This window comes from Schistocerca cancellata, chromosome 5, assembly GCF_023864275.1.
Source record: "Schistocerca cancellata isolate TAMUIC-IGC-003103 chromosome 5, iqSchCanc2.1, whole genome shotgun sequence".
Taxonomy (NCBI): Eukaryota; Metazoa; Arthropoda; class Insecta; order Orthoptera; family Acrididae; genus Schistocerca; species Schistocerca cancellata.
Genome location: NC_064630.1, coordinates 458,904,882 through 458,931,369, shown reverse-complemented (window position 1 = coordinate 458,931,369; position 26,488 = coordinate 458,904,882). Strand labels below are relative to the sequence as shown.

The 26,488-nt window shown below is 44.0% G+C and overlaps 2 protein-coding genes across 3 annotated transcripts in view; one reads left to right on the top strand and one right to left on the bottom strand.

Annotated features, from left to right (window-relative positions):
• The window catches only part of LOC126188045 (ADP-ribosylation factor-like protein 2), a 105,343-nt gene extending 95,001 nt beyond the window's left edge, over positions 1 to 10,342 (top strand). For both annotated transcript variants that reach the window (XM_049929477.1, XM_049929475.1), the window contains one exon: positions 10,095 to 10,342. In XM_049929477.1, coding sequence (XP_049785434.1) covers positions 10,095 to 10,229 — 135 coding nt within the window. In that variant the 3' untranslated portion in view covers positions 10,230 to 10,342. The remainder of the gene's footprint in view (positions 1 to 10,094) is intronic.
• Positions 10,343 to 10,382: 40 nt separating this feature from the next.
• Positions 10,383 to 26,488, bottom strand: part of LOC126188600 (leucine-rich repeat-containing protein 74B-like) — a 232,494-nt gene continuing 216,388 nt past the window's right edge. Inside the window, exon 8 of the mRNA XM_049930202.1 lies at positions 10,383 to 10,686. Coding sequence (XP_049786159.1) covers positions 10,383 to 10,686 — 304 coding nt within the window. The remainder of the gene's footprint in view (positions 10,687 to 26,488) is intronic.

The following is a 26,488-nucleotide window of genomic DNA, read 5'->3' as shown; positions in this document are numbered from 1 at the left end:
GATCAATTGATTCCATATTTCTAGATACCCGGACATGTCCCTTTTTGACATCGTTCTTCAAAAGTGACTTCTAATCAAACTGCATGTATGTGTATTATCAACTAAGTTGTGTGATCGGATTCATATTTTTCTGTCAGAAAGGATACAGTTCATAATAACTGACAAAGTCATGGAGTAAAACAGAAGTGATATATCTGGCATTCCCCAAGAAAGTGTCATAGATCTCTACTGTTCCTAATGTATATAAAGGATGTAGGAGACAATCTGGGCATCTGTCTTAGATTGTTTGCAGATGGTGCTGTCATTTACCATCTAGCAACCTTATCAGAAATTTGAAAAGAATTGCAAAATGATTCAGACCTGATACCTATATGGTGCAAAAAGTGACAATTGGCTGAAAATAGTAAGAAGTGTAAGGTCATCCACATGAGTACTAAAAGGAATCTTGTAAATTTGGGTTACTTGATAAATCACACAACTCTGAAGACTGTCAGTTCACCTAAATATCTTAGGATTAAAATTACGATCAACTTAAACTGGAATGATCACACAGAAAATGTGGGCAGGGGGTGGAGTGGGTAAGCAGATGAAAGGCTGTGTTTTATTGGCAAAACACCTAGAAGATGCAACAGAGCTTCTAAACAAACAACACTTGCCCCCCCCCCCTCCCCTCTTTTCTAGAGAATTGCTGCACTTAATGGGAACCTTACCATATAGAATTATCTGAGGATGCTGAAAAAGTTTGAAGAAGGGCAAGTTGTTTCATGTTATGTCGCAATAGGGAGTGTTATGAATATGATATATGAGTTGGGGTGGCAGACATTAAAATGAAGGCATTTTTCACTGTGGTGAAATCTTTTCACAATGTTTCAATCACCAACTTTCTCCTACAAATGTGAAAATATTTTGTTGATGCCCATGTCCATAGGGAGAATTATCATCATAACAAAACGAGAATTCAGCACTCGTATAGAAACATTATTTGTTTGAGCGGCAGAAAATAGTCTGATGGTAGTTTGATGAACTCTCTGCCAAGCATGCGAACATCATTTACAGAGTGGTCATGTAGATATAGATGACAGTTATGGACTTTTCAGTCACATTCATCTCTAGACATTTTATCAGGGTAATTGACATGGAAATCACCACTTCAGTTGTAAGGCTTTTATTTTTAAATTCTTGACCCGTTTCGGGCTAACAAATGCCCCTCATCAGGTGCAATTACTGAAAACAAACAAGAGAAGTGTGCTAAAAGCTAATCTTTACATACTCTTGTATGCATAAAATAAAATGAATGAGGACTGTCACTTATAAAATTCCAACAGTGGTCAGGTTAGATACGGTGAAAAGTGAGAAATTAATACATCACAACACCATGGCAACAACTAATAATAAAAGGGAGAAACCAAGTTGGTGAAGAGGTATGGTATAAGAACTAAAAAACTTACACTGTGACCCTGAGTGCCATGAGACTAGGGAGGGCAGAGGCAACCATCGCAAGTGAGTGCAGAACATGGAGTGGTGCACAAGAAGGAGGAAGATAAGTTGGTAAACTTTGATGTGACAGTACTAGGGCCATCTGCTAGAATGGTTGGAAGTGAATGGCATGGACCGACTAGCCCATCTATTCACATTCAGATTAATAATTTTAACTTTATAATAGGAAATAAAGTATTATAAAGTGATGTAAACAATGCAAAAGATGTGTGGATCAGTATAATAAAAGACATGTGGAAAAGTATGACGAATTTTAAAATTTTAATGAACACATTAAAATGAAACAAAATGAATAGGTGATAAAAACCCCTAAATAAAAAGCTAGTAGCTTAAAGAGACCTGTGCAGAATAAAATCTGATTGAACAATAAATTTTTTGCCATAAGTCATAGGGACATGCTGTTTAGTGCCTATATATTTAGAAGGGTTCCAGTAGTATGCCATAATGAGAAGTTAATAAAACCTTAAAAAGTGTGCAAAATTCTGTTGGAAGTGGAATTCTTAAAAGTGTGCAGAGTAAAAAATAACTATAAAGTTCTTACTGTAAGTGGTAAACATATGCCATTTAGTGGGTAAATGTTCAGTAAAACTTCAGTAATGTGTCACAGTTGGGAATTAATGTAACAGTTAGAAGCAACCCATAATTATCAGATGTTAGCCTGAACCAGTTGTGAATTTAAAAATGAAAGCCTTACAACTGAAGCTGTGATTTCTGTGCCTATTATGATGCTTATTTTATTAAAGGTGTTGATAACAGCATCAGAGTGGCCCAATGTTACAAGCACACACACACATTTCTGGTATCCATATTAGAAAAAGAAAGGAGAATAAATCTCAAGCTTTTGAGAGCAATACAACTTTTGTGTTGTTGATTGAACGAGATGCTTACAAAGCAGTAGCAGTACGTCAGAACACTTCAACTGCTTCCTTGAAACCAACATATTGTTGTAAAAGAGTTACAAAATGCATCGCATGAAAATTTTACTTAAAAACTGTTTAAAAAAAGTTTTCACATCGCTCATGATTTGCATAGTTTAAAGTATCAAAATCTTTCTCCTCAGTACTCTTCTGACCACAGAAAATAACTACATACAGCCACCTGCGTAATAGAGATGATAATAAACTTCAGTGCAGTTCAGTGGAGCATGGTGCCTCCAATTGTAAATGCGACAATGTGGCTTGTGTACGTGTGTCTGTGAACATGACTCAAAGAGTTATTTCAAGCTTAGACTGTGCGTACATTATCACTTTATGGCAAGCAGAGTTGCCAGCACAAGAAGTTGCCCACTGAATTGCCATACACCACAACAGTGTCATTGCAATTATCAAGTGCTATCATAAAACACAGAATACAGGAGATCTGCCACATAGTGATCATCTATGTTCAGCTACACCAGCTTATGAGTGCTACCTACAAATTATGACACACAGGCATCTCAAGAAGAGTGTAACAGAATTGCGTGCTGCCTTTTGATATTTGCTGGACTTGCATTGCAGAGGACGAGAGTTCAAATCCGTATCTCTAAATCACTCCAGGCAAATTCTGGGGTGGTTCAATTGAAATGGTACAGCCAATTTCCTTCCCCATGCTTGAAACAATCAGAGCTTGTGCTCCACCTCTATAATGACCTCAATGTTGATGGGACATCAAACCCTAATATTCCTTCTTATTTCTGTATTTGCTCTATATGATAGATTCAGAGGACATTTCAGTGATACTATAATTAAATAAGCTTGTACAATTCCAGAATTACTCTGTTATAAGGGTCAGCAACTCAATTTATTTATAATTTATAATAATTTTGTATAGCATCTTCACCTGAAGCTATTTAGTATTTTTTTCACGCACTTCCATACATAATATACAAGTGGATGTTTGTGTGAATGTTCATCATATTCTCTTTAACCACTGGCTCAATTTGAACCAAACTTGTTGCAAATGTCACTGTCTGAGAAGAACCACTGTGGGCATAAGAACCACCCACCTCTCAAAGGGGAAGGTGTTTGGGGTGTAAAAGAATCGTAATTCACAATGTACAAATAGACAAACTATATTCATGTGGCCTGAGCTCCCAGTTGGTGCACATCGACTGCGCAGAAAGATACGTATGTAGCTTGTTTTCTGTGTTTACTTCATAGATTCTTACTTAAATTGTGTGTGAGTTTCATATAGGAGGTGTAATTTTGAGTTTTAGTTACTGTAATCGTAAATTCAGGCAGATTGTAGTGCAGTCGTTAAGCATTTGTTTTGTTTTGGTACGTCAGTGGCACTTGTCTGTCTAGTAGGCTCTCAGAGACCAGTATCCTGAGCTCCCAGTTGGTGTACATCGACAGCACAGAAAGATACGTATATAGCTTCTTTTCTGTGTTTACTTTGTAGATTCTTACTTAAATTGCGTGTGAGTTTCATATAGGAGGTGTAATTTCGAGTTTTAGTTACTGTAATCGTAAATTCAGGCAGATTGTAGCGCAGTCGTTACGCATTTGTACAGGTTAGTTCATACATTCTTTGCATGTTTCCCTTGCGTTATCTAGGCACGGACTCGTGTTTCAGTAACTTTTGTTCAACACCGATTAGAATGGACAGGGACTGTGATTGCTGTGGTTCGGATGAGGGCTGAGTTGGCATCCCTTCGCTCACAGCTGCAGGCGGCGCTGACTTCGGTCGCGCAGCTTGAGGCTGTTGCCAGTGGGCATCACTGTGGGGAGCCAGACTTGGGTATCACGGGGATGTCAACCTCGTCCCGTCTGTCCCCAGATCGGTCTGCCACTGTGGTTGCATCGGTTGCTGCCCGCAGTGGGGCTGAGCCCTCGCCTGTGGTTGATTGGGAGGTCGTTCCAAGGCGTGGCAGGCAGCGAAAGACGTCCCCGGAGGCTGATCAGAAAGCCTCCCCAGTGCGTCTGACAAACAGGTTTCAGGTACTGTCTCTGGCTGAGCCAGATGCAGCTGCCTGCCCTGTTTCAGAGGATGATTCTCAGCCTTCAAGGTCCAGGCAATTGCAGAGGGTGGGCTTATTGGTAGTTGGGAGCTCCAGTGTTAGGTGCGTAATGGGGCCCCTTCGGGATATGGCAGCTGAGGAGGGGAAGAAATCCAGTGTGCACGCCATGCGCATTCCGGGTGGAGTCATTCCTGACGTTGAAAGGGTCCTTCCGGATGCCATGAAGAGCACAGGGTGCAGCCAGCTGCAGGTGGTGGCACATGTCGGCACTAATGACGTGTGTGGATCTGAGGAAATTCTCTCTGGATTCCAGCGGCTATCTGATTTGGTGAAGGCTGCTGGTCTAGCTTATGAGATGAAGGCAGAGCTCACCATCAGCAGCATCGTTGACAGAACCGACTGCGGACTTTTGGTGCAGAGCCGGGTGGAGGGTCTGAATCAGAGGCTCAGACGGTTTTGCGACCATGTTGGCTGCAGCTTCCTTGACTTGCGCCAAAGGATGGTGGGGTTTCGGGTTCCGCAAAATAGGTCAGGAGTTCACTACACTCAGCTGGCGGCTACACAGGTAGCGGAGACTGTGTGGTGTGGACTGGGCAGTTTTTTAGGTTAGAAGGCCTTGGGAAAGATCGGAGTGGGCTGCAATCTCAAAGGGTGCATGGCAAATACAGGACGTGCTTGGATCAAGGAACAGTCGGAATTGTAGTTGTAAATTGTTGTAGTTGTCCTGGGAAAGTCCCTGAGCTTCAAGCGCTAATAGAAAGCACAGAAGCTGAAATCGTTATAGGTACAGAAAGCTAGCTAAAGCCTGAAATAAGTTCTGCAGAAATTTTTACGAAGTCTCAGACGGTGTTCAGGAAAGATAGATTAGGCAGAATTGGTGGTGGAGTGTAGCCACAAACAATCCAGAGCTAATAGAAAGCATCATGACTGATACAGGGATTAGTGATCACAAGGTCATTGTAGCTAGGCTCAATACCGTTTCTTCCAAATCCACCAGAAACAAAAACAAAATAATTTTATTTAAAAAAGCGGATAAAGTGCCACTAGAAGCCTTCCTAAGAGACGATCTCCATTCCTTCCGAACTGACTATGCAAATGTAGACGAGATGTGGCTCAAATTCAAAGATATAGTAGCAACAGCAATTGAGAGATTCATACCTCATAAATTGGTAAGAGATGGAACTGATCCCCCATGGTGCACAAAACAGGTCCAAACGCTGTTGCAGAGGCAACGGAAAAAGCATGCGAAGTTCAGAAGAACGCGAAATCCCGAAGATTGGCTAAAATTTACAGACGCGCGAAATTTGGCACAGACTTCAATGTGAGATGCATTTAATAGGTTCCACAACGAAACAGTGTCTCGAAATTTGGTAGAAAATCCGAAGAAATTCTGGTTGTATGTAAAGTACACAAGCGGCAAGACGCAGTCAATACCTTCGCTGTGCGGTGCCGATGGTACTATTACCGACGACTGTGCCGCTAAAGCAGAGTTATTGAATGCAGTTTTCCGAAATTCCTTCGCCAGAGAAGACGAATGGAATATTCCAGAATTTGAAACACGAACAGCTGCTAGCATTAGTTTCTTAGAAGTAGATACCTTAGGGGTTGCGAAGCAACTCAAATCGCTTGATACGGGCAAGTCTTCAGGTCCAGATTGTATACCGAATAGGTTCCTTTCAGATTACGCTGATACAATAGCTCCCTCCTTAGCAATCATATACAACTGCTCGCTCACCGATAGATCTGTACCTACAGATTGGAAAATTGCGCAGGTCGCACCAGTGTTTAAGAAGGGTAGTAGGAGTAATCCATCAAACTACAGACCTATATCATTGACGTTGGTTTGCAGTAGGGTTTTGGAGCATATATTGTATTCAAACATTATGAATCACCTCGAAGGGAACGATCTATTGATACGTAATCAGCATGGTTTCAGAAAACATCGTTCTTGTGCAACGCAGATAGCTCTTTATTCGCACGAAGTAATGGCTGCTATCGACAGGGAATCTCAAGTTGATTCCGTATTTCTAGATTTCCGGAAAGCTTTTGACACTGTTCCTCACAAGCGACTTCTAATCAAGCTGCGGGCCTATGGGGTATTGTCTCAGTTGTGCGACTGGATTCGTGAGTTCCTGTCAGGAAGGTCGCAGTTCGTAGTAATAGATGGCAAATCATCGAGTAAAATTGAAGTGATATCAGGTGTTCCCCAGGGAAGCGTCCTGGGACCTCTGCTGTTCCTGATCTATATAAATGATCTGGGTGACAATCTGAGAAGTTCTCTTAGGTTGTTCGCAGATGATGCTGTAATTTACCGTCTAGTAAGGTCATCCAAAGATCAGTATCAGTTGCAGAGTGATTTAGAAAAGATTGCTGAATGGTGTGGCAGGTGGCAGTTGACGCTAAATAATGAAAAGTGTGAGGTGATCCACATGAGTTCCAAAAGAAATCCGTTGGAATTCAATTACTCGATGAATAGTACAATTCTCAAGGCTGTCAATTCAACTAAGTACCTGGGTGTTAAAATTACAAACAACTTCAGTTGGAAAGACCACATAGATAATATTGTGGGGAAGGCGAGCCAAAGGTTGCATTTCATTGGCAGGACACTTAGAAGATGCAACAAGTCCACTAAAGAGACAGCTTACACTACACTCGTTCGTCCTCTGTTAGAATATTGCTGCACGGTGTGGGATCCTTACCAGGTGGGATTGATCCTTACCAGGTGGGATTGACGGAGGACATCGAAAGGGTGCAAAAAAGGGCAGCTCGTTTTGTATTATCACGTAATAGGGGAGAGAGTGTGGTAGATATGATACGTGAGTTTGGATGGAAGTCATTAAAGCAAAGACTTTTTCGTCGTGGCTAGATCTATTTACGAAATTTCAGTCCCCAACTTTCTCTTCCGAATGCAAAAATATTTTGTTAGCCCAACCTACATAGGTAGGAATTATCATCAAAATAAAATAAGAGAAATCAGAGCTCGAACAGACAGATTTAGGTGTTCGTTTTTCCCGCGCGCTGTTCGGGAGTGGAATGGTAGAGAGATAGTATGATTGTGGTTCGATGAACCCTCTGCCAAGCACTTAAATGTGAGTTGCAGAGTAATCATGTAGATGTAGATGTAGAGATACTTAGGAATGAGAGCACATAGTGACTTGCAACAAGCTTAACACACAATTTCAAACCTTTATGAGACTTCTTCTCACTGACAGTCCCCACGAAAGATGAAAGGAGAAAGAGTTAATCACTTACTACTTTTTACTTTTCGTGCAGTAAAACTGCCACATCAGGCATGACCTTTTACTTTATTTTTTCTCTACCATAAACTCTATTTGGAACATATTTCGTGGACAGTATCTACTTGCACTGCTGGATGTATCTGCAAAATTATATAATTTTGTGGTACATACCTCAGGAGATATGACGTCATAAACATTGAGCTGCCTAAAAACAAAACTGCAGGGCAAAATTCACTAGATATACAGATGAAATATGCATATAAATATGTGTGAAATATGTTAAAGATTTGTGAAGTACATTTGCGGGCAAAGCCATTGGTGATGCTCCTAAACCTGTAGATTGATTTCATCAAACTTAATACACATATTACTTACTATCTGGAAAGAAATACTGTGCGGCTACGAATCAGCAACCTCCAGTTGGGGTCCGGATGATTATTTGGAGAGAGAATAGGCGAGGAATAGATGGACAGACAGAGAGGAAGGAGGAGAAGATGGACACAGATATGGGAGAGGAGGAGACAGAGAGATGGTGAGGGGCAAATGGACAGAGAAAATATAGAGAAGGAGATGGGCAAGGAGGAGGATGAGATGGACAGAGAGGGAGAGGAGGGGGAGATGGAAGGGGCGAGGAGGAGACAGAGAGTGAAAAAGGAGTTGGACAGAGAAGAAACCTTGGAGGAGATGGACAGAGAGAGGGGGCAAGAAGAGATTTAAGTAGGGGGGGGGGGAGCAAGAAGGTGGACAGAGGGAGGAGGAACTAAGGAAATGGAAAAGAAGGGGGGAAGGAGATGGATATAGAGAGAGGAGGTGGAGATGGACAGAGAGGGGGGTGGGGGGGTAAGGAGGAGATGGATTAGTAGAATTGGAATAAATATTTCCTCAAGCAATGCCAGATACTCAGCAAGTTGTAAAAACACTACGCACTTCATTTTAGTGTTGTCAGTCTCCCAGGAATTTCATTCATTTAAATACTGCCAGATAACAGACAGCACTGGAGTTTTATGTGAAACACAGCTGATGATTTAATGTTGTCATGGACTGTGCTGATTATTAATGTATATTTTATTTCTTGGAATAAACATTTAGATGTACCTAACTAGCACAATTCATTTAATTGATAGCCTGTTCCTTTTAGATAAACTGTGTTGAAAGTTCTATTTTCACATGTTCTGTTACAACATTAATCTCATCTTTCACGTGCAATTCAGCCACAGACTTGTGTATAATCTCTTTCTTTTTGTCATTTCACATAACAAATGCTACACACAGGTTTAATTCAACCAATTCTTCAACAAAAATGAGACAGGTTTTCCATATTCCTTTTATTGCATGCTATCCTGAACTAGAATTAATTAATCAAACACTTCATCCAGGTTACCATGATATGATGAAGATGACCAACATTTCTTCCCACTTTTTCCAAACCATTTCCTGCTAGACTTTTGCTATAAACCTATTACATCCCATGACATCCTTAATCATCCCTCCTTGCCCTCATGCTCTTTTAGTATATGTAACATGCAATATATGGACTACGAGAAAAATACAAACTACAATGATTATTGTCCTAGTAGTACATTTATGTTGGTTTTTATGTCATGACAGGAAAAAAAAGTAGTGTGTTCCCCAAACTCCTTTGTACTCCACCTAACCCCAGTGAAGATGGTGAGGATGATTTTCTTCTTAAATGTTACTGGAGATGAATGAAGTGCATTTGTATCAAGGCCGATCATCAAGTCCCTATTGTTTCACGCAGACATGGACCAACAGAAGAGTTTTCAAGTTACAATGAAAATTGTAAATTAAGATGAACATTCATCTTGTACTGAACATCTCATTCAATTAACCCCACTGTTCTTAAATTCTTCATGATACCCCTCTCAGTGCTGCATTCATAAATGGAACTGGCTTCATTTTTACAGAAAAGCATTATGTCCTCCACACCCCAACCCCCATTATCTACCTGCGTCCCACATCTATGCATCATGAGGTAGGTGCAACCACATGCTTATGCTCTTATAGCCTGCAAGAAGTGCCAAGTGATGTTGGGCTTGTAGTACCTTCAGATATGCTTATTCATTACAATTTTAGAAAATGCTTTTGTGCTAAGACTTTTGTTTACACATCTCTATTGTGTGGATATTATTTATCCTTTGTTTTCAAGAACTATCAGTGGATTAATGTGTCAAGCTACTATTGCTTTTGTTGTAATAGTATCAAAATTTATTTTAAATTTGGACATTTTCCATGTAAAAATCATCTAATATATTTCTTATAATAGTCAGCAGTACATTTAGTTATTACTCGTTAGTTTTGTTGTAAGTAATGACATAAGAAACATATTTACCTTGCTTCAAAATATTTTGTCGAGTAAAATATACTGAGTGTATGTTTGACATGTGTTTATTTGGAAACAGGTGTTGGAGCTGGACTCCATAAAAACTCATCACTGGCAGATTGTATGGTGCAGTGCTATAACAGGACAAAACTTACTTCAAGGAATAGATTGGCTTATCGATGACATTGCTGCTAGGATATTCACATTAGACTGATGTACTGTGAAATTTAATTAAATTATTTAACTATTTCACAATAATTTAATATCTGTGACTTTTTTATACTCCTTAACTACAGTTTCAGTTATAATAAACGTGCTTGTAATAAATAGCAGTTCTTTTTTTTCCCCCTGTCATTTCTTTTCAGGATTACTCCATATCTGAAGACACAGCTGTCGAAGTTTCTGTCGCTGTTGATTCAGTTTCAGATTGTTGGCCTTTTTTCTTTTTTCCTTTCTTTTTCTTCTTCTTTTTCTCTGGAAGTTTTGTGTCTGGGTATAGCATCATATAATATTGTTTTATGGCTAAAGGATCTACTTTCTTCTTTCCTATTTGAAAGTTCTTCATAATTTGACCGACAAGGTTTTCGGACAACTTTATCTTAAATTCTTCAACTAGCTGTCTGAATTTCTTTTTAGTTATAGGCTTTTCATCCACCTTCAATAGGAAATGACTGGAAAAAAAAAAGATAAGCGTCTGCATATTTTGTAAACACAGAAATTAAAAATCATTATGACAACACAGCATAGAAAGTTATGGTTGAAAACCAGTGATTTTTTTAAAGATAAAAACCAACTTGTGTACACTTAAGTCTTTCATATAAGAAACAACATCTCCAAATACTGTATTAAGCAAATAATCCAGATAAATTCACACTATTTTAGCAATACTAGAAATTATTACTCTATGTGTACTGTTACAGTACAAAAATGTTTATGACTGTAAAGGTATAAACAATGTCAGATAGGCTGATCAGCACTGTAATATTTCTTCAGGGAACTTGTAAGACTTTTGAGGTAGATTCTAGGCAATGACTCCATGGCTTTAGATATGCTTCAAAGAGTTTTGTTCCTTTATTACCCCTTTCACAGTAATAAGATGGTTATCATAATTGGACAAAAAAGGAGAAAAGGAAGATTTATAGAAGAGAAAGTTCTTTTTCTTCTTTTATCTGTAGAAATGAATCATCAAATTTACAGTCTTTCTTACTATTCAGAAGGTGAATGTTTGGTTCTTTTAAGTGAGATAACTGAGTCAACTAAACTGATAAAATTGTGTTGAGCTGTCTTGTGAGCTAGCCTGTATGAGAAGTGAAAATCTTGATTGTATTGCTGGAATATTTCTTCTTTTCTTTAAGAGTGCTTCTGGAAGCTCATTCATTAATGACTTAAGCTTAAAATTGGAAAATCAATCGTTCACAAGCTGCGGGCCAGTCCGTACCACAGCCTTATATAGGGTGGTCATAAATAATCTGAAAAGCTTGTAAAAGTGTTGCAGAGTAGGTTGTACTGAGAAATAACAGTTAAAAACATTTTGATATGTTACGCCTTTTCAGAGTTAATTGTAATTTGTAATGGCACAGTCACCAACAGCTGCGATTGCAGCCCAGGAAATAAAACCAGGCTGCAGTTACTGGACATGACTTTCACAGCCTGCACTTCCATCTGAGGGTCATCATGTGGATTCCCATCACATGATCCACTGATCTATCGATTACGCCACACCAGGCGATCGACCCCACTCCAGATGTTTCAAGGTGGCCTCGATAAGGAGAACCTTCCGCAAATGTCAGCATGTGGAAATGGGGTTGAAGCCACCAGGACCAGCTCTTCAGCAAGTCATCACAGCTGAGCCATCCGAAGACGCACAGCCTGTGTTGGCTGTTGCCGCATCAATGACACTGCCTCCGCCTGGCGCCAACCAGTGAATGCTACCTTGTCAAAGCTGAGCACAGGGGCATCATCTCACTGCTGTGCTGCTGCTCTGCAGCCATCAGCCACCATCTGCCAGCCTGTTGTGGTAATTAGGCCACCTTTGTCCACAGGAAACACCTGCATCAGCACATCCGTAACAAGGTGCTTGTGCAAAGGATCACCTCCCATCACCTGTAATATGTGCTGAACCATGTCTGACCATGTTCATCAATAGAGTGTTCTATCAATTGATTGGTGCCTTCTTCACCTGCTCAATTGCCAACATCCAGCAGAGAACCACTCGCCCACTCCTCTTGTCCAATAAATCTTATTATGGTGTTGGTGTCAGGATACTTGCTGGAGCTGGAAATGGTCGTCAGTGGAGCCCTGAAGAGAGAGAGTCGCATTATCAGTGGCTTTCAGTGCAGGTTTTCAAGTAAGTGCTGGAAACAAGTATTTTATTTTGGCCTCTCTTGTTGTGTTGTCCTTTATTTTATATTTTGTGTCTATTATACTCTTGTGATGGTAGTCCTGAGAGAAGTGGCTGTCCCGGAGAAAGCAACAACCCAGAAGACAATTCAGCATCCACTAAATGAGGTAGATATAGTTAGAGCTGATAATGAATTTTTGTGTAGGGAAGTGAACAATTTATAGGGCGAAAGAGGCTTGTCTACACCTATTGGTGGCACTGTTTTCCAATAAATCTGGGGAAGGTATGTCTGTATTCATGTATGGTTTGCATATAGCCGCGAAATTAGGAAACTGGAGTTATGAACAGTTGTTAAATGTAGCTCGTTGGTAGGAGATGCCTGAACATACCTGGTGTACAATGATAAATTGCAGGAGGCTCAGTCCTTTGTCAACTTTAAGGGAGGGTTAGTGGGTCATTACAAGAAGAAGAATACCTCACAGTATTATCATCAACATCTTAATGGTGTAGTGCAGAAGCAGGGAGAATCAATAGAAGGTTTTGTGAACCACAGCAGGCAAATCAATGTCAATAAGTATGAATTGACAAATGATGATTGACAGTTAAGCCATTTTGCAGGAGATGGAACAATAGACACTTGAGGCATTTTTGTGGAGGCCCGCTGACCAAAATGTCATGTAAAGTGTGTGTTAAGTTTCCAAGAAACATGAACAAGGCAGTGGCAACTGCAGTAGCTCTGACTGAAATTGTTTCTGTTACTAGACCAAGGGAAAAGATAAATGTGGTACTCCAGCTACTTTCAATGTTCTTTTCGAATGTCAGAGGTGCAAGCAAATGGGGCACTCTCTTCAAAATGTCCACAGGCACATAGATGATGGAATCAGCATAATGCTTGTGCCCCTGCATTAAATGGTACAGGAATGGTGTAACCACTATGCAATGTTCCCAGTTCAGAAAGGTCCACAGGCACATAGATGGTGGAAACAGTGTAACACTCGCGCCCTTGCATTAAACATTACAGGGGGCAGAGTGACCACTGTGCAACATTCCAGTAAACTTGACTACAGGACACCCTGGTGCAAAATCAGTGGCAGACATTTCTCTATTCAGCTATATAAAGGACAGAACATGTAAGCTATTGTTAGATACGTGATCACATGTATCTGTCATTAGCCAGTGTATATTGGCTATAGTGAATGTAAGCTGTTGTTAGATACGTGATCACATGTATCTGTTATTAGTCAGTGTATATTGGCTATAGTGAATTTGAACCCACCACACTGTAGGTAAGTAATGTAGGCGGTGAAAGGGTAAAAGCTTGAATTTTCTCAGTTCCACATCATTGGGTTTCCCAAGTGTGAGGGTGAGAGTTCCGAATATATGAAGCAGTTCCTAAGTGTCATGCTGGGTCTGGACCTCCTGAGTAATAATCACGCTAAAGTTGATCTGCAGCAGTGCACATTAGAAGTGGATGAGACATTGTTCTGTCTCAGCTTTATGGTTGTAAGAGCTGAACTGTGCCAAGGAACACCCGAGATGTCGCTTAAGCTGGTTAAACTGCATACACAGTCTTTTAGACTTGATTCGCAGAATACAGTACTGGAAGGTACAGAAAGGCTGGTCTGGATGAATGTAGGTGGTGATCTGCTGGTTCATAGTGTGTGTGTGTGTGTGTGTGTGTGTGTGTGTGTGTGTGTGTGTGTGTGTAAGAGCTCTCACCAGAAGTAAGGTTCTGGATAAGGTGTGATGTTTTGACAAAGTGTGCCATATTTGCGAGAGCTAGGTGATAGCAAAGTAGTACCTGTCAACATACATAATTTTGGTTCAGAGGAGGTGATGCTATTGAAAGGAACCCTTAGAGCTCACTTTGAGGTTTTAGAAGATGAATTAGAAGGGGCTTTCACTGTGGAATATCAAAATCCTGGACAGTCTCTTAATTTAACTGCACTGAGGAGAAAAGTGTTGCATCTGGAAGGATGTAAGAGAATAGATATGGAGAAGCTATTAGATGAATACACAGGATTGTTTAATCTGCCTGGTGACCACTACCAACTGCACTTCTGGTACAATACAGAATTCCCACTGGGAACAAGCTGTTAGTATACAAGAAACCATACCATGTCCGCACTGTTTACAACCAGTAACAGAGGAGTTCAAAGGCCAACAGCTTTGGGATAGAATCATAGAAGAAGGTACTAGTTCCTGGCCAGTCCCAGTAGTATTTGCACCCAAGAAGTCCTCAGGAAAAAAAAAGAAGCTTATAGGTTCTGCTGCAATTACAGATTTGTAAATCAAGAAATGGTCATCAATGCTTACCTCATGCCCAATATCACAAAGACATTAGACAGTCTGGGGTAATGCCATTACTTCATCACCTCAGATTTACATAGTGGCTATCGCCAGTTAGAAGTAGCACCAGACAGCATTTTTGGTCTCATTTGGACACTTCCAGTATTGTCAGATGCCTTTCATCTGAAAAATGTGCCGGAGAACTTCCAATGCTTATTAGTCGGAGTTCTATGAGGCCTGAAACCAAAGCAATGCCTGGTATTTCTAGATGACATAATAGTATGCTTCAAGAACATCCAGGAGCACATGGTGCATCTGCGTGAAGTATTTGAATGGTAGTGTGCAGCACGGCTGACCCTCAACTTAGAAAAGTGTCCCTTTGTAGTGCAGGGGTATGTATCAACCCTCGGCTTGTCCAAGCAGTAAAAGATTTTCCAGCACCTAGCATGGTAAAGCATATTGTGGGATTGTGAATTTCTATAGAAAATACGCTCCAAAATTTGCAGAGGTAGCAAGACCCCTTATACATTTGTTAAAAAAAATTTGTGAAATGAAAATGGACTCCAGGTTGTCAAGAAGCATTTCAACGGTTAAAGGAATTACTAACCACAAGTCCTGTTCTCATTTTTTCAGACTATAGAAAATCATAGCCTATGCTTCCAGACAACTGAAAAAAAGAAAAAAAGAAAAAAAAAACAACTATTCAGCAACAGGAAAGGAAATGCTGGTGCTAATTTTTGGTATCACATATTTTTGTTGTTACCTGCATGGGAGGCTTTTTAAGGTCATAACAAATGCACTGAAATGGCTTCTAGAATTAAAGAATCGAACCAGTAGGCTAATCCACTGGACCTCAAGGCTCAGCAAAATTCGCATTTGAGGTAGTACATCATCCAGGGAAGCTTCGTGGTAATAATAAGCTGCAAAGTACACACTGTATAATGCATCAGAATAAACACAGAAGAGTAGTGCTGAGCTCAGGTAGCAAGCCCATGATTCCACCTTTGCTGGGCACAGCAGATGGTGAGCCACAGAGTGCCACGTTGCAGAAAATTACTGGTGGCCACAGAGGAAACAATACATTGGGTGCTATATAAAAAAACTGCATCTCTTGCACTCAAAGAGCTGAGCTAAGTCATCAGCAAATACCATTGCAAAGTCTGCCTGAGGCAGGAAAATCTTTCCAATTAACAGACCTCGATGTATTTGGCTCTTTGGCACAAACACCAGCAGGAAACTGATTTGTACTAACCATAATTGATCATTTTTCAAGTTGCTTGACCATGATTGCCATACCAAACCAACAAGCAGTGGCTCATACTTTTGTTAACTATTAACTATGGAAATTCAGCACACAAGAAGCAGTAACAACAGACCAAGATATGAACTTTATGTCTGAGTTATTTAAGCAGCTGTCGACTGTTGCACATTAAAAAGTTACAGACTAGTGCCCTTTGCCCGCAACAAGCAGCAGAATGAAGAGAATAGAACACTGAGCAAAATGCAAAGTTATTATGTGAACTGCAGCCACAATAATTGGGACACCCTATTGCAATATGTTGGGAGTGCATACAAATTTAAAAGATCCCTGAAAATGTGGGTCTTTCACTCTATGAGATTGTTTTTGACATTAAAATGCTGTCACCTTTTGAATTGTGTCAACCTACTCCAGGGGAGGATATATCTGCTGTTCGGGACTTTACTGAAAGGCTAAAAGGCATATGGCATCAGGTGAAAAAGATGAACACAAGGCTCTAGAAAGACAGGAAACCACACGCACTAAAAGGTGAAATTCCCAAAGTGTCTTGTTGGGTAGTGGGTTATGTTGTCTAATCCTCACATTTTGAAAGGGAAAAGAAAGAAGTTCTTTCCACAGTACCAAAGACCCATCAGGTAAAATATAACTCTGCACCCAAACCACAGTTGTCCATACCAGCAGATATGTTGAGTGTCTCTGGTAGGGAAATTTATGACTATGTCAAATTACAACTGGTTAACAGCACCTCTAGGTCACTTTTCGTTTCATATTCCTTCTAGAAATTTACATCAAAATCACAACAAAATAATTGTTGTGACTCGCCGATTATTCAAAGTGCCGCCGCGCAATTACGCACGTCCTCTACGTGCGGCGCTGTCTGCCAGCCATGCAGCAGCTGCGCCACCTAAGCGGCCAGCCGAGCAGCGGCCGCTAGACTGAGACTCAGTGTTTAATTGAATGCCGACATGTACACAGGTCAACTTACTCAGTGACTTATATGTGTTGTTGTGTTGTCCGAAATATATGTGTTAAATTTGAAGATTTAACAATTGGCGACGAGGTAGTGGATTGTTCCTTTTCACCGTTGACTCACAGGGTTCCATGGCTACTATCGAGCAACTCTTGCAAAATCTCCTTGAACAGCAAACGCTTCTAACAGCGGCGATTCGTGATTTCGTCGCGGTGTCAAATGCAGGGCGTTTCTCGTCGTTGGCTGTACCTCCTTTTCCACCTTACGACGAGACGGCGGAAGACTGGTCTGATTATGAAAAACGTCTTCGACAGCACTTCTTGGCATTTCATGTCACGGACGAACAACCATGTAAGTCTCTGTTCCTTTCCTGGATTTCACCTCAAATGTATCGGTTGTTGTCGCAATTGGCTCCTTTGAAGGATCCTGCGTCTTTGTCCTTTGCTGAAATGTGCTCACTTCTGTCTGTCTATTTTCAAAAGCAAACGCATGTGGTAGCCTCTCATGTTGCCTTTTATCGTTGTCAAAAACAACCAAATCAATCCTATCGCGCTTGGGCTGCTGAACTTCACGGCCTCAGTCGAAAGTGTCAATTTGTTACTGACGTTCACAAAGAATCCTATGCCAATTCCATGGTACGGGATGCTATTATCCGGTCGGCGCCCGACAAAGAAGTTCGGCAACGTGCGCTTCAGTTGACGAATCCGACTCTAGATGAAGTTCTCTCCATTGCGCAGTCTTTTGAAATTTCTCGCGCCGCTGGGGCACAAATAGAAGCGTGGGGTGACGTTGGGGAAATACAACCTCTGTGCGCTGTTGACGATGCGTGCGGCACGTCCCCGCCGGCCGACGTGGCCGCAGTACGCTCCCAAGCGCAGCCTCGGCCTAGCCGTAAACAACCCACTAGAAAACTGCAGCAAAATCCCCGGCAACTTCCTTCATGTCCGCGGTGTTTTACGAAACATTCATGCGAGGATTGTCCCCAACGTTGGGCTGTGTGTCACAATTGCAAAAAGAAAGGTCATGTGTCTTCCGTTTGTAAATCCGACCGCATACATGATGTTCATGAACATGACGCTGATTCTGATTCTGTGTTGTCTGTCAATTGCACTTCTTCCCTTTCAGGGAAGTTATTCCTCACTGTCCAAATCCTTGGTCGAGATGTTCGCATGCAAGTGGATACCGGTTCTGCTGCCACTATAATTAATTCTCAAACGTATCTTCAGCTGGGTTCTCCACTCCTGTCCGCTGTCACTCGGCAATTACGGACGTACAATAAACAGAAGATTTCTCTCTTGGGACAGTTTAATGCTGAGGTATCTTACAAATCCGTCGTTCGCACTGTTCCCATATTTGTGGTCGACCAGAGCAATGCAGAAAATCTTTTTGGTTTCGATGCCTTTCGCGTTTTTGGGTTCTCCATAGATGACTCTGTCAATATTGTCTCTGACGCTATTCCTTATGCTCAACTGGATTCCTTGTCGACGACATTTTCGTCCCTTTTTTCTCCTGGGTTAGGCCGTGCAAACGACTTTGAAGCTCATATCATGCTCAAACCCACTGCTCGGCCTAAGTTTTTTCGGGCTTGGCCCATTCCTGTGGCCCTTCGTGATCGGGTAAAACGGGAGTTGGATCGTCTCACTACTTCAGGGGTCTTGCTTCCTGTCACTTCCAGTGAGTGGTCCTCTACTGTCGTTGTAGTTGGTAAGCCCAATGGTGATATTCGTCTCTGTGGCGATTTCAAAGCCACAGTAAATGCTCAATGCCTCATCGACACTTACCCTATGCCCCGTCCTGAAGAACTGTTCACTAAACTCGCTGGAGGACAGTATTTTTCTAAAATTGACCTGTCAGAAGCTTATCATCAACTTCCTCTCGACGCTGCTTCCCGGCAGTTTCTGGTCCTTAACACGCCTTTCGGCCTCTATCAATACCAACGCTTGCCATTCGGGGTTGCTAGCGCCCCTGCTCTCTTTCAGCGATTCTTGGAACAATTGTTGCTCCCTGTCCCTGGGTGTATCAATTACATGGACGACATTGTTGTCACTGGCTCCACCACTGAAGAACATCTTCAAAATCTCCGCACACTTTTTAATGTCTTACAGACAGCCGATCTTAAGTGTAATCTTCAGAAGTCACAATTTTTTCAGGCATCTATCACGTGCTTGGGGTTTCAACTCTCTCGGGATGGTATTCGTCCGCTTCAACACACTGTCGCGGCGATCGATACCCTTCCTTGCCCTACATCTGTTAAGGAACTGCAGGCCATCTTGGGGAAAATAGCGTACTATCACAAGTTTTTACCGTCTGCGGCGTCGGTGGCTCAGCCGTTGAATCGCCTGTTGCATAAAAACGTGCCTTTTCATTGGTCCGCCTCATGTGACACGGCTTTCCGGAAATTAAAGACTATGCTGAAACAGGCCCCGTGCCTGGCTACTTATCGACCTGGCCAACATCTTGTTCTTGCCACAGATGCCTCTCAATACGGGGTCGGTGCAGTCCTTGCGCACCGTTTTTCGGACGGTTCGGAACAACCCATCGCTTATGCCTCCAAAACGCTCACGGATGCCCAACAAAAGTATTCTCAAATTGAGAAAGAAGCTTTATGCTCTTCATAAGTTTGGTGTTTTTCTCTATGGCTCAAAATTTCATCTTGTTACGGATCACAAACCACTTGTTTCCTTGTTTCATCCATCAACGTCACTTCCCGACAAGGCTGCACACCGCCTCCAGCGTTGGGCTCTTTACTTGTCCCGTTTCAATTATGAGATTCATTTCCGGCCAACGGCTCAACATGTGAATGCTGATGCTTTGTCTCGCCTTCCCATGGGTCCTGATCAGGCATTCGATAGGGACGAACTTTTGTGTTTCCACCTGGATGTTGCCGAGCAGCGGGTTGTGGACGGGTTCCCCATCACTGGGGACAGGCTGGGGGCTGCTACAGGTTCTGGCCCTACCCTCTCCCGGCTTTTACGCTGTATTCAGAAGGGTTGGCCAGATCGCCCGTCCGCTTAAGACATCTGATCCGTTGCGGAACTACTACACTTTGCGCTACCGCCTCACGGCTAGGGATGGTGTTATCCTCATCTCCACTGAAAATGCTTCGCCGCGTGTTGTGGTACCTGCGTCTTTGCGTGCTTCGGTCTTGCGCCTCCTTCACCAGGGGCACTGGGGTGTGTCTCGCACAAAATCTCTGGCTCGCCATCATGTGTACTGGCCTGGCATCGACTCTGAAATAGCACACATGGTCGCTGCCTGCGGCCCTTGTGCGTCACAGGCCGCTGCCCCGAAGTCATCTTTGTCACCGTGGCCTTCGCCTGAGAAGCCCTGGGAGCGCATTCATGCTGACTTTGCGGGACCCTTTTTAGGTACTTATTGGCTCCTCGTAATTGACGCCTGGTCTAACTTTCCTTTCATTGTCCGTTGCATGTCACCTACTACCGCGGCAACCACCAGTGCTGTCACCCGCATTTTTTCTTTGGAAGGCCTCCCCTCTACTCTTGTTACTGATAATGGTCCGCAATTTGCCTCTTCTGACTTTGCGGATTTTTGTGCTCGTCACGGCGTTATGCATGTCACGGCCCCGCCGTTCCATCCACAATCCAACGGTGAGGCTGAACGACTGGTCCGCACATTTAAGGCTCAGATGCGGAAACTTCTGACTTCTTCTGCTGCTGATGATGCGCTTCTACAGTTCCTGGCATATTACTGTTTCCCCCCATGGGCGATCACAGCCCGGCTGAGCTCTTACATGGCCGACAGCCCCGCACGCTACTTCATCTTCTGCGGCCTCCCACCCCACGGCCGCGGGTGCCTTCACTTGGCCAGTTCACCGCCGACGACCTCGTCTGGGTACGGGGATATGGCAGGCGGCCAAAATGGAGCCCGGGCCGCATCTTAAGACACTGTGGCAGATGCCTGTATGAAATCCAGATGGACACGGGTGTTGCAGTGTGTCATTCGGACCAGCTTCGCCCTCGGGTGCCAGCAACGCCTGTTCCGAATGCCGCCACACCACCTTTGGCTCTACCTGATGCTCGGGATCTTGGCATCTCTCAATACTCACAACGCAGCCCTCTCACCGTCATCGCGATGCCAGCACCAGAACGGACGCCACCAGGAGACGTGCCCATGCAGGAACAGGAGGACCATCCTCTGTCAGAGTACATATACTCGCCTCCTCCTCCAACGGACGCCGACACATTGCCCATGTCTCCTGTCATATCAACTGGACTTGCCGCAACAGGCAGATTGGTGCATGGGGCCCCAGCAGATTCGACCCCTACGCTTCCTGTCATCTCGACCCGTTATCATCGGGGACACTTCCGTCCGTACGGGAAGGCTCCTCCTCGAGACTTTACGGCGAGTCAAACAACGCCTATGGATGTTAGCCATCTCCAGGACACCTCCATCAAGACCAGTGCAACAATTTCAAAGGGGGGAAAAGTGTTGTGACTTGCCGATTATTCAAAGTGCCGCCGTGCAATTACGCACGTCCTCTACGTGCGGCGCTGTCTGCCAGCCATGCAGCAGCTGCGCCACCTAAGCGGCCGCTAGACTGAGACTCAGTGTTTAATCGAATGCCGACTTGTACTTACTCAGTGACTTATATGTGTTGTTGTGTTGTCCGAAATATATGTGTTAAATTTGGAGATTTAACGATAATAATCTCTTCTGTTTTCTCTGACAGATGGCTCAGTAATCCACAAAAACTTTTCATGAAATTTTCCCAATTGCTCAGTGAGGACCTGTATGGGAACAATCACAAGTACCACATTGTGCAATATTAACTCAAAAGCACAAGCTTCTATACCCTGATGCATACAGAATTTAGTTATTTCTACGTATTTGTATTTATATTTCTTTAAAAAAAAATGTAAATTCGTCATGAATATGCAGCTAATTTATAACCACTTACATTAAGATTTTTTATCGGTGCAGTTAATTGATCAGACAGACAAATGACATCAGCTTCTTTCCAAATACTAAGATATTGCAAGCAAATTAACAGCTGTGATCTCCCTTGTTTTCTTGGTGTGATTGATTAATGATGTGCTTCTGGGTATTCTGTCATGTTTACATAATAACTCAATGGAACACCCAGAAGCACATCATTAAATTAACAATTCAACCACAGATATTTGGCTTCATGTGCAGTGGGAACCCCCTTGTGTTTTTTGCTAATAGATCTGCTAACTCGTCCTTACCCTTCCTATTCATGTGTAAGCCATGAGAAATATGTCTCCACCTTCCTACAGCAACTATTGGAACAGAACCAATATGAGATTTCATATCTGTCTGAAGGCTCCATTTGATTTAATTCAGGGCTGGTCATGCCACCACAGAATCTCCTGTTTTGTCCAGGTCATCCCTCATACTGTAATTTTTGTTTTTAGCCAAGCTGTTTCTAGCTCCTACAACTATTAACAGCTGATCTTCTTTGTTGAAGTTCTTGTACATTTCTCTGAAGTTCCCTATTACCTGTCTGACTGGCACATGGTGTCACTCAACTTGTGACCTGAGACTCTGCACCTAATTTTTCCTATATCTGCTGACATACAATTCTCCCATGATGGCTATATTGTAAGCAGAACCGTTTTTTTCCTGTTCTCTTTTCCATCCAACTCATTTGTAAGTTTCCTAGCATTGTTTTGCTGCACCCAAAATTTCTCTACATCTGTATAAGGCTCTACTTTTTCTAATTATGAAAAAATCTGTTTATAACTGAATTTTGAATGTGTTAACAAAATTTTACCCTGCATGCAATTTGATTGTCACTTTTTCGCAGTACCCCTTTTCTTTTCCTCCCTTCAAATGTCTCAATTCAGCCTTCGGGTTTTCTAACTCTGAGCAAACGGCACAAATCTTTGCCATGGAAGAGCCTCATTGGGCACACCATTTTCATTATCACTGTAGTTGTCTCAGTAGAACCATAACCTATGATTCTTATAAAATGCTCTCTGTGTAATCTGCAGCGACATCCACACAGGCATGATTGATTTTTTTAAAGCTTTAACACCGGATACAGTGGATGTAAAACGGTAAGTAATGAAAAGGAAATGAATGCCTTTTCATAAAATTCTCATGTGTAAAATTATGTGTTCAGCAGCAAGACAATGTATCAGACAGGCAGAATACCCTCAGACTTGAAGAAGAGTATAATAATTCCAATCCCAAAAAAAGCAGGTGTTGACAGGTGTGAAAATTATCGATCTATCAGTTTAATAAATCATGGCTACAAAATACTGACACGAACTCTTTACAGACAAATGGGAAACTAGTAGAAGCCGACTTTGGGGAAGATATAGAAATGTTGAAACACGAGGGGCAATACTGACCCTCCCCCTGCGGGTTCGGGGGTTAGAATACCCGCGGTATTCCTGCCTGTCGTAAGAGGCGACTAAAAGGAGTCTCACATGTTTCGGCCTTATGTGATGGTCCCCTCTCGGGTTTGACCTCCATCTTTCTAAATTATTCCGAAGAGCGAGCCAATTGGGGAAGGGCGCCTTACATGGTGCACTGTATCCGTCGTGCAATTAGACCTTTAGCCGTCTTTCTCGTCGTTGCAATGGTGTCCTGCTCGTTTTAGATCTCTTGGGCGATTACCACACTGCACTCTGCAGTGTTTCTTTTAACTGCGACGACGACCTTGGCCATTTTTGCACCTAAGATCCAGCACGGTAGCCAGTCCGTTGTGGTGGGGCCGCCATGTACCCTCTTGGTTGTAGCCCCCTGACAACACAGGGATCGCTCTACTGATGCCTGCGCCGTTAACTCCCCACGTATACCAAGGAGTAGATGCCCATCGCCCTGGGGCATCGGGACTCCCAACAATGGCCATCCTGCCAGGTGGCCTTTGCTGTGGCTGGGTGGCGCCCGTGGGGAGGGCCCTTGGTCGGAGTAGGTGGCATCAGGGCGGATGACCCGCAATGAAGCGTGGTACATCATCTATCGCTGGTGGGCCTCCACCAGCAGTCTCTAAGCGATCGAGGTCTAACCTCAACGGGAAGAAATTGGATCAGAGATCGTTTCCCTCCCTAGCTACTCCATGGGAGGAACGTCTTGCTAAAGAAGGCAGTGGAGAATATTCACCCCGGTACCTCGTGTGCACGCGGGTTGATGGAGAATCATTCATGTCGACCAAGCCCCAGTTTTTTGTGGAGCATTTAGAGGACAAGTTCGGGGAGGTGGAGGGCTTGTCCAAGATGCGCTCTGGTTCTGTGCTCATCAAAACGGCATCCTCTGCCCAGTCACGGAGGTTGCTCAATTGTGACAAGTTGGGGGATATTTCCGTTAGCATCACGCCGCATAAGAGTCTGAACATGGTCCAGGGTATTATATTCCACCGGGATCTTCTTCTGCAGTCCGACAATGAATTACGCGCCAACCTCGAACGACGAGGTGTTCACTTCGTCCGGCGCGTCCATCGGGGTCCGAGGGATAATCAGGTCGCCACCGGTGCCTTCATCTTGGCCTTTGAGGGTGATGTCTTACCCGAAAAGGTTAAGGTGATGGTTTACCGTTGTGATGTGAAACCATATATCCCTCCTCCGATGCGGTGTTTTAAATGCTGGAAGTTCGGGCACATGTCATCTCGCTGTACTTCCAGCATCACGTGTCGGGATTGCGGACGTCCTTCGCATCCTGATACTCCATGTGCTCCGCCTCCCATCTGTGTTAACTGTGGAGAACACCATTCCCCCTGCTCAACGGACTGTCGGATCTTCCAGAAGGAAAGGAAGATAATGGAATATAAGACCCTGGACCGCCTAACCTACACCGAGGCCAGGCGCAAATATGAGCGGCTCCATCCCGTGCCCATGACGTCTACCTATGCTACTGCTGCAACACGAGTTCGCTCTCAGCTCTGCCAGAATTCACCGGCCCCCTTGGTTGCGGGGGGCACTTCACTCCCTGTTGCTCCTGCTCCATCTCTTTCAGGAGCAACACCACCCCAACCACCGGGGACATCTGTTCCCCCTTCACAGCCGGAGAAGCGTGAGCCTTCTTCGGCTCCTCTCGCCCGGAAGGGATCCCTTGGAGCCCTCCCATCCCAGGCTTCGCCCAGTGCCAAAGCGGATGCCCGCAAGTTTGTCAAACAACCACCAGTCGCTGGTCGTAGGGCATCACAGTCGTCTTCAGTCCCTGAGACTGACCCAGTGAGGCCCTCCCAGCCAGACCCACCTAAGGCACAGCGCGCAAAGCAGTCGAAGAAAAAGGCTCCCAAGCATCCTGAAATTGCGGTGGCACCTGTCCCTCCGCAACCTTCTCCCTCTGCATCCGAAGATGAGGTGGAGATTCTGGCGTCCGCTGAGGATATGGATCTCGCCAGTCCCTCGGATGCAATGGATGGCTGTTGTCCAGGTGGTGACTCAGTAGCAGCAGGGGCCCCGGAGGCGTAATCTGCCTCCCCAGTCCCTTCACGCCTTTCCCATCCATGGCTAATACCATCCTCCAGTGGAACTGCAGCGGTTTCTCCCACCATCTAGCTGAGCTCCGCCAACTTATCAGCCGTCATCCTTTCCTTTGCATTGCTCTGCAGGAAACTTGGTTTCCAGCAATGCGAACCCCCGCCCTCCATGGCTATCGGGGTTATTTTAAGAACCGGGCAGCTTATGAAAGGGTGTCTGGTGGCGTCTGCATATATGTCCTTAACTCTCTTCACAGCGAGGTTGTACCTCTACAAACAGCTTTAGAGGCTGTCGCTGTTCGGGTGTGGATGCCACAGGCTATCACCGTCTGCAGTATTTACCTTCCACCTGATGGTGCTGTCGCACAGCATGTCCTGGCTGCTCTGATAGCCGAACTGCCGCCACCTTTTTTGCTGCTGGGCAATTTCAATGCCCACAACCCTCTATGGGGTGGGACTGTCTCCGATGTTCGCGGTCGGGCCGTGGAGCATGTGTTGGCTCAGCTCGACCTTAGCCTCTTGAACACCGGTGCTCCCACGCATTTCAGTGTGGCCCATGGCTCGTTCTCGGCCATCGATCTCTCTATTTGCAGGCCTGGCCTTGTCCCATCCCTCCACTGGAGAGTGCACCCTGACCTGTGTGGTAGTGACCATTTTCCCATCTATTTGTCACTGCCCCAGTGTCATTCTTCTGGGCGCTTGCCCCGCTGGGCTCTCCACAGGGCTGACTGGCCAGCTTTTACTTCCGCTGCAACCATTGAGCCTCCCCCACAGGGTGACATTGACGAGGTGGTTCGTGTTTTAACCACGTCCATCATTTCAGCGGCCGAGGCTTCCATCCCCCATTCTTCTGGCCTCCCTCGGAGGAAGGCTGTCCCCTGGTGGTCGCCGGAGATTGCTGAGGCTATTCGCGACCGTAGGCGGGCTCTCCAGCGTCATAGGCGGCACCCGTCTCTGGAGACTCTCATCGCCTTTAAGAGGCTCCGTGCCTTCGCCCGTCGTCTTATTGCACGGCGTAAGCAGGAGTGCTGGGAGCGGTATGTTTCCTCCTTGGGCTCCCGTGTTTCCCCCTCGCTCGTGTGGTCCTGGATACGGCGGATTTATGGACACCAGACCCCTACGGGTGTCCCTGGGATCTCTTTGGATGGCGCTGTGTGCACGGACGCTGCCGCCATTGCTGAACACCTTGCTGCGCACTTCGCTAC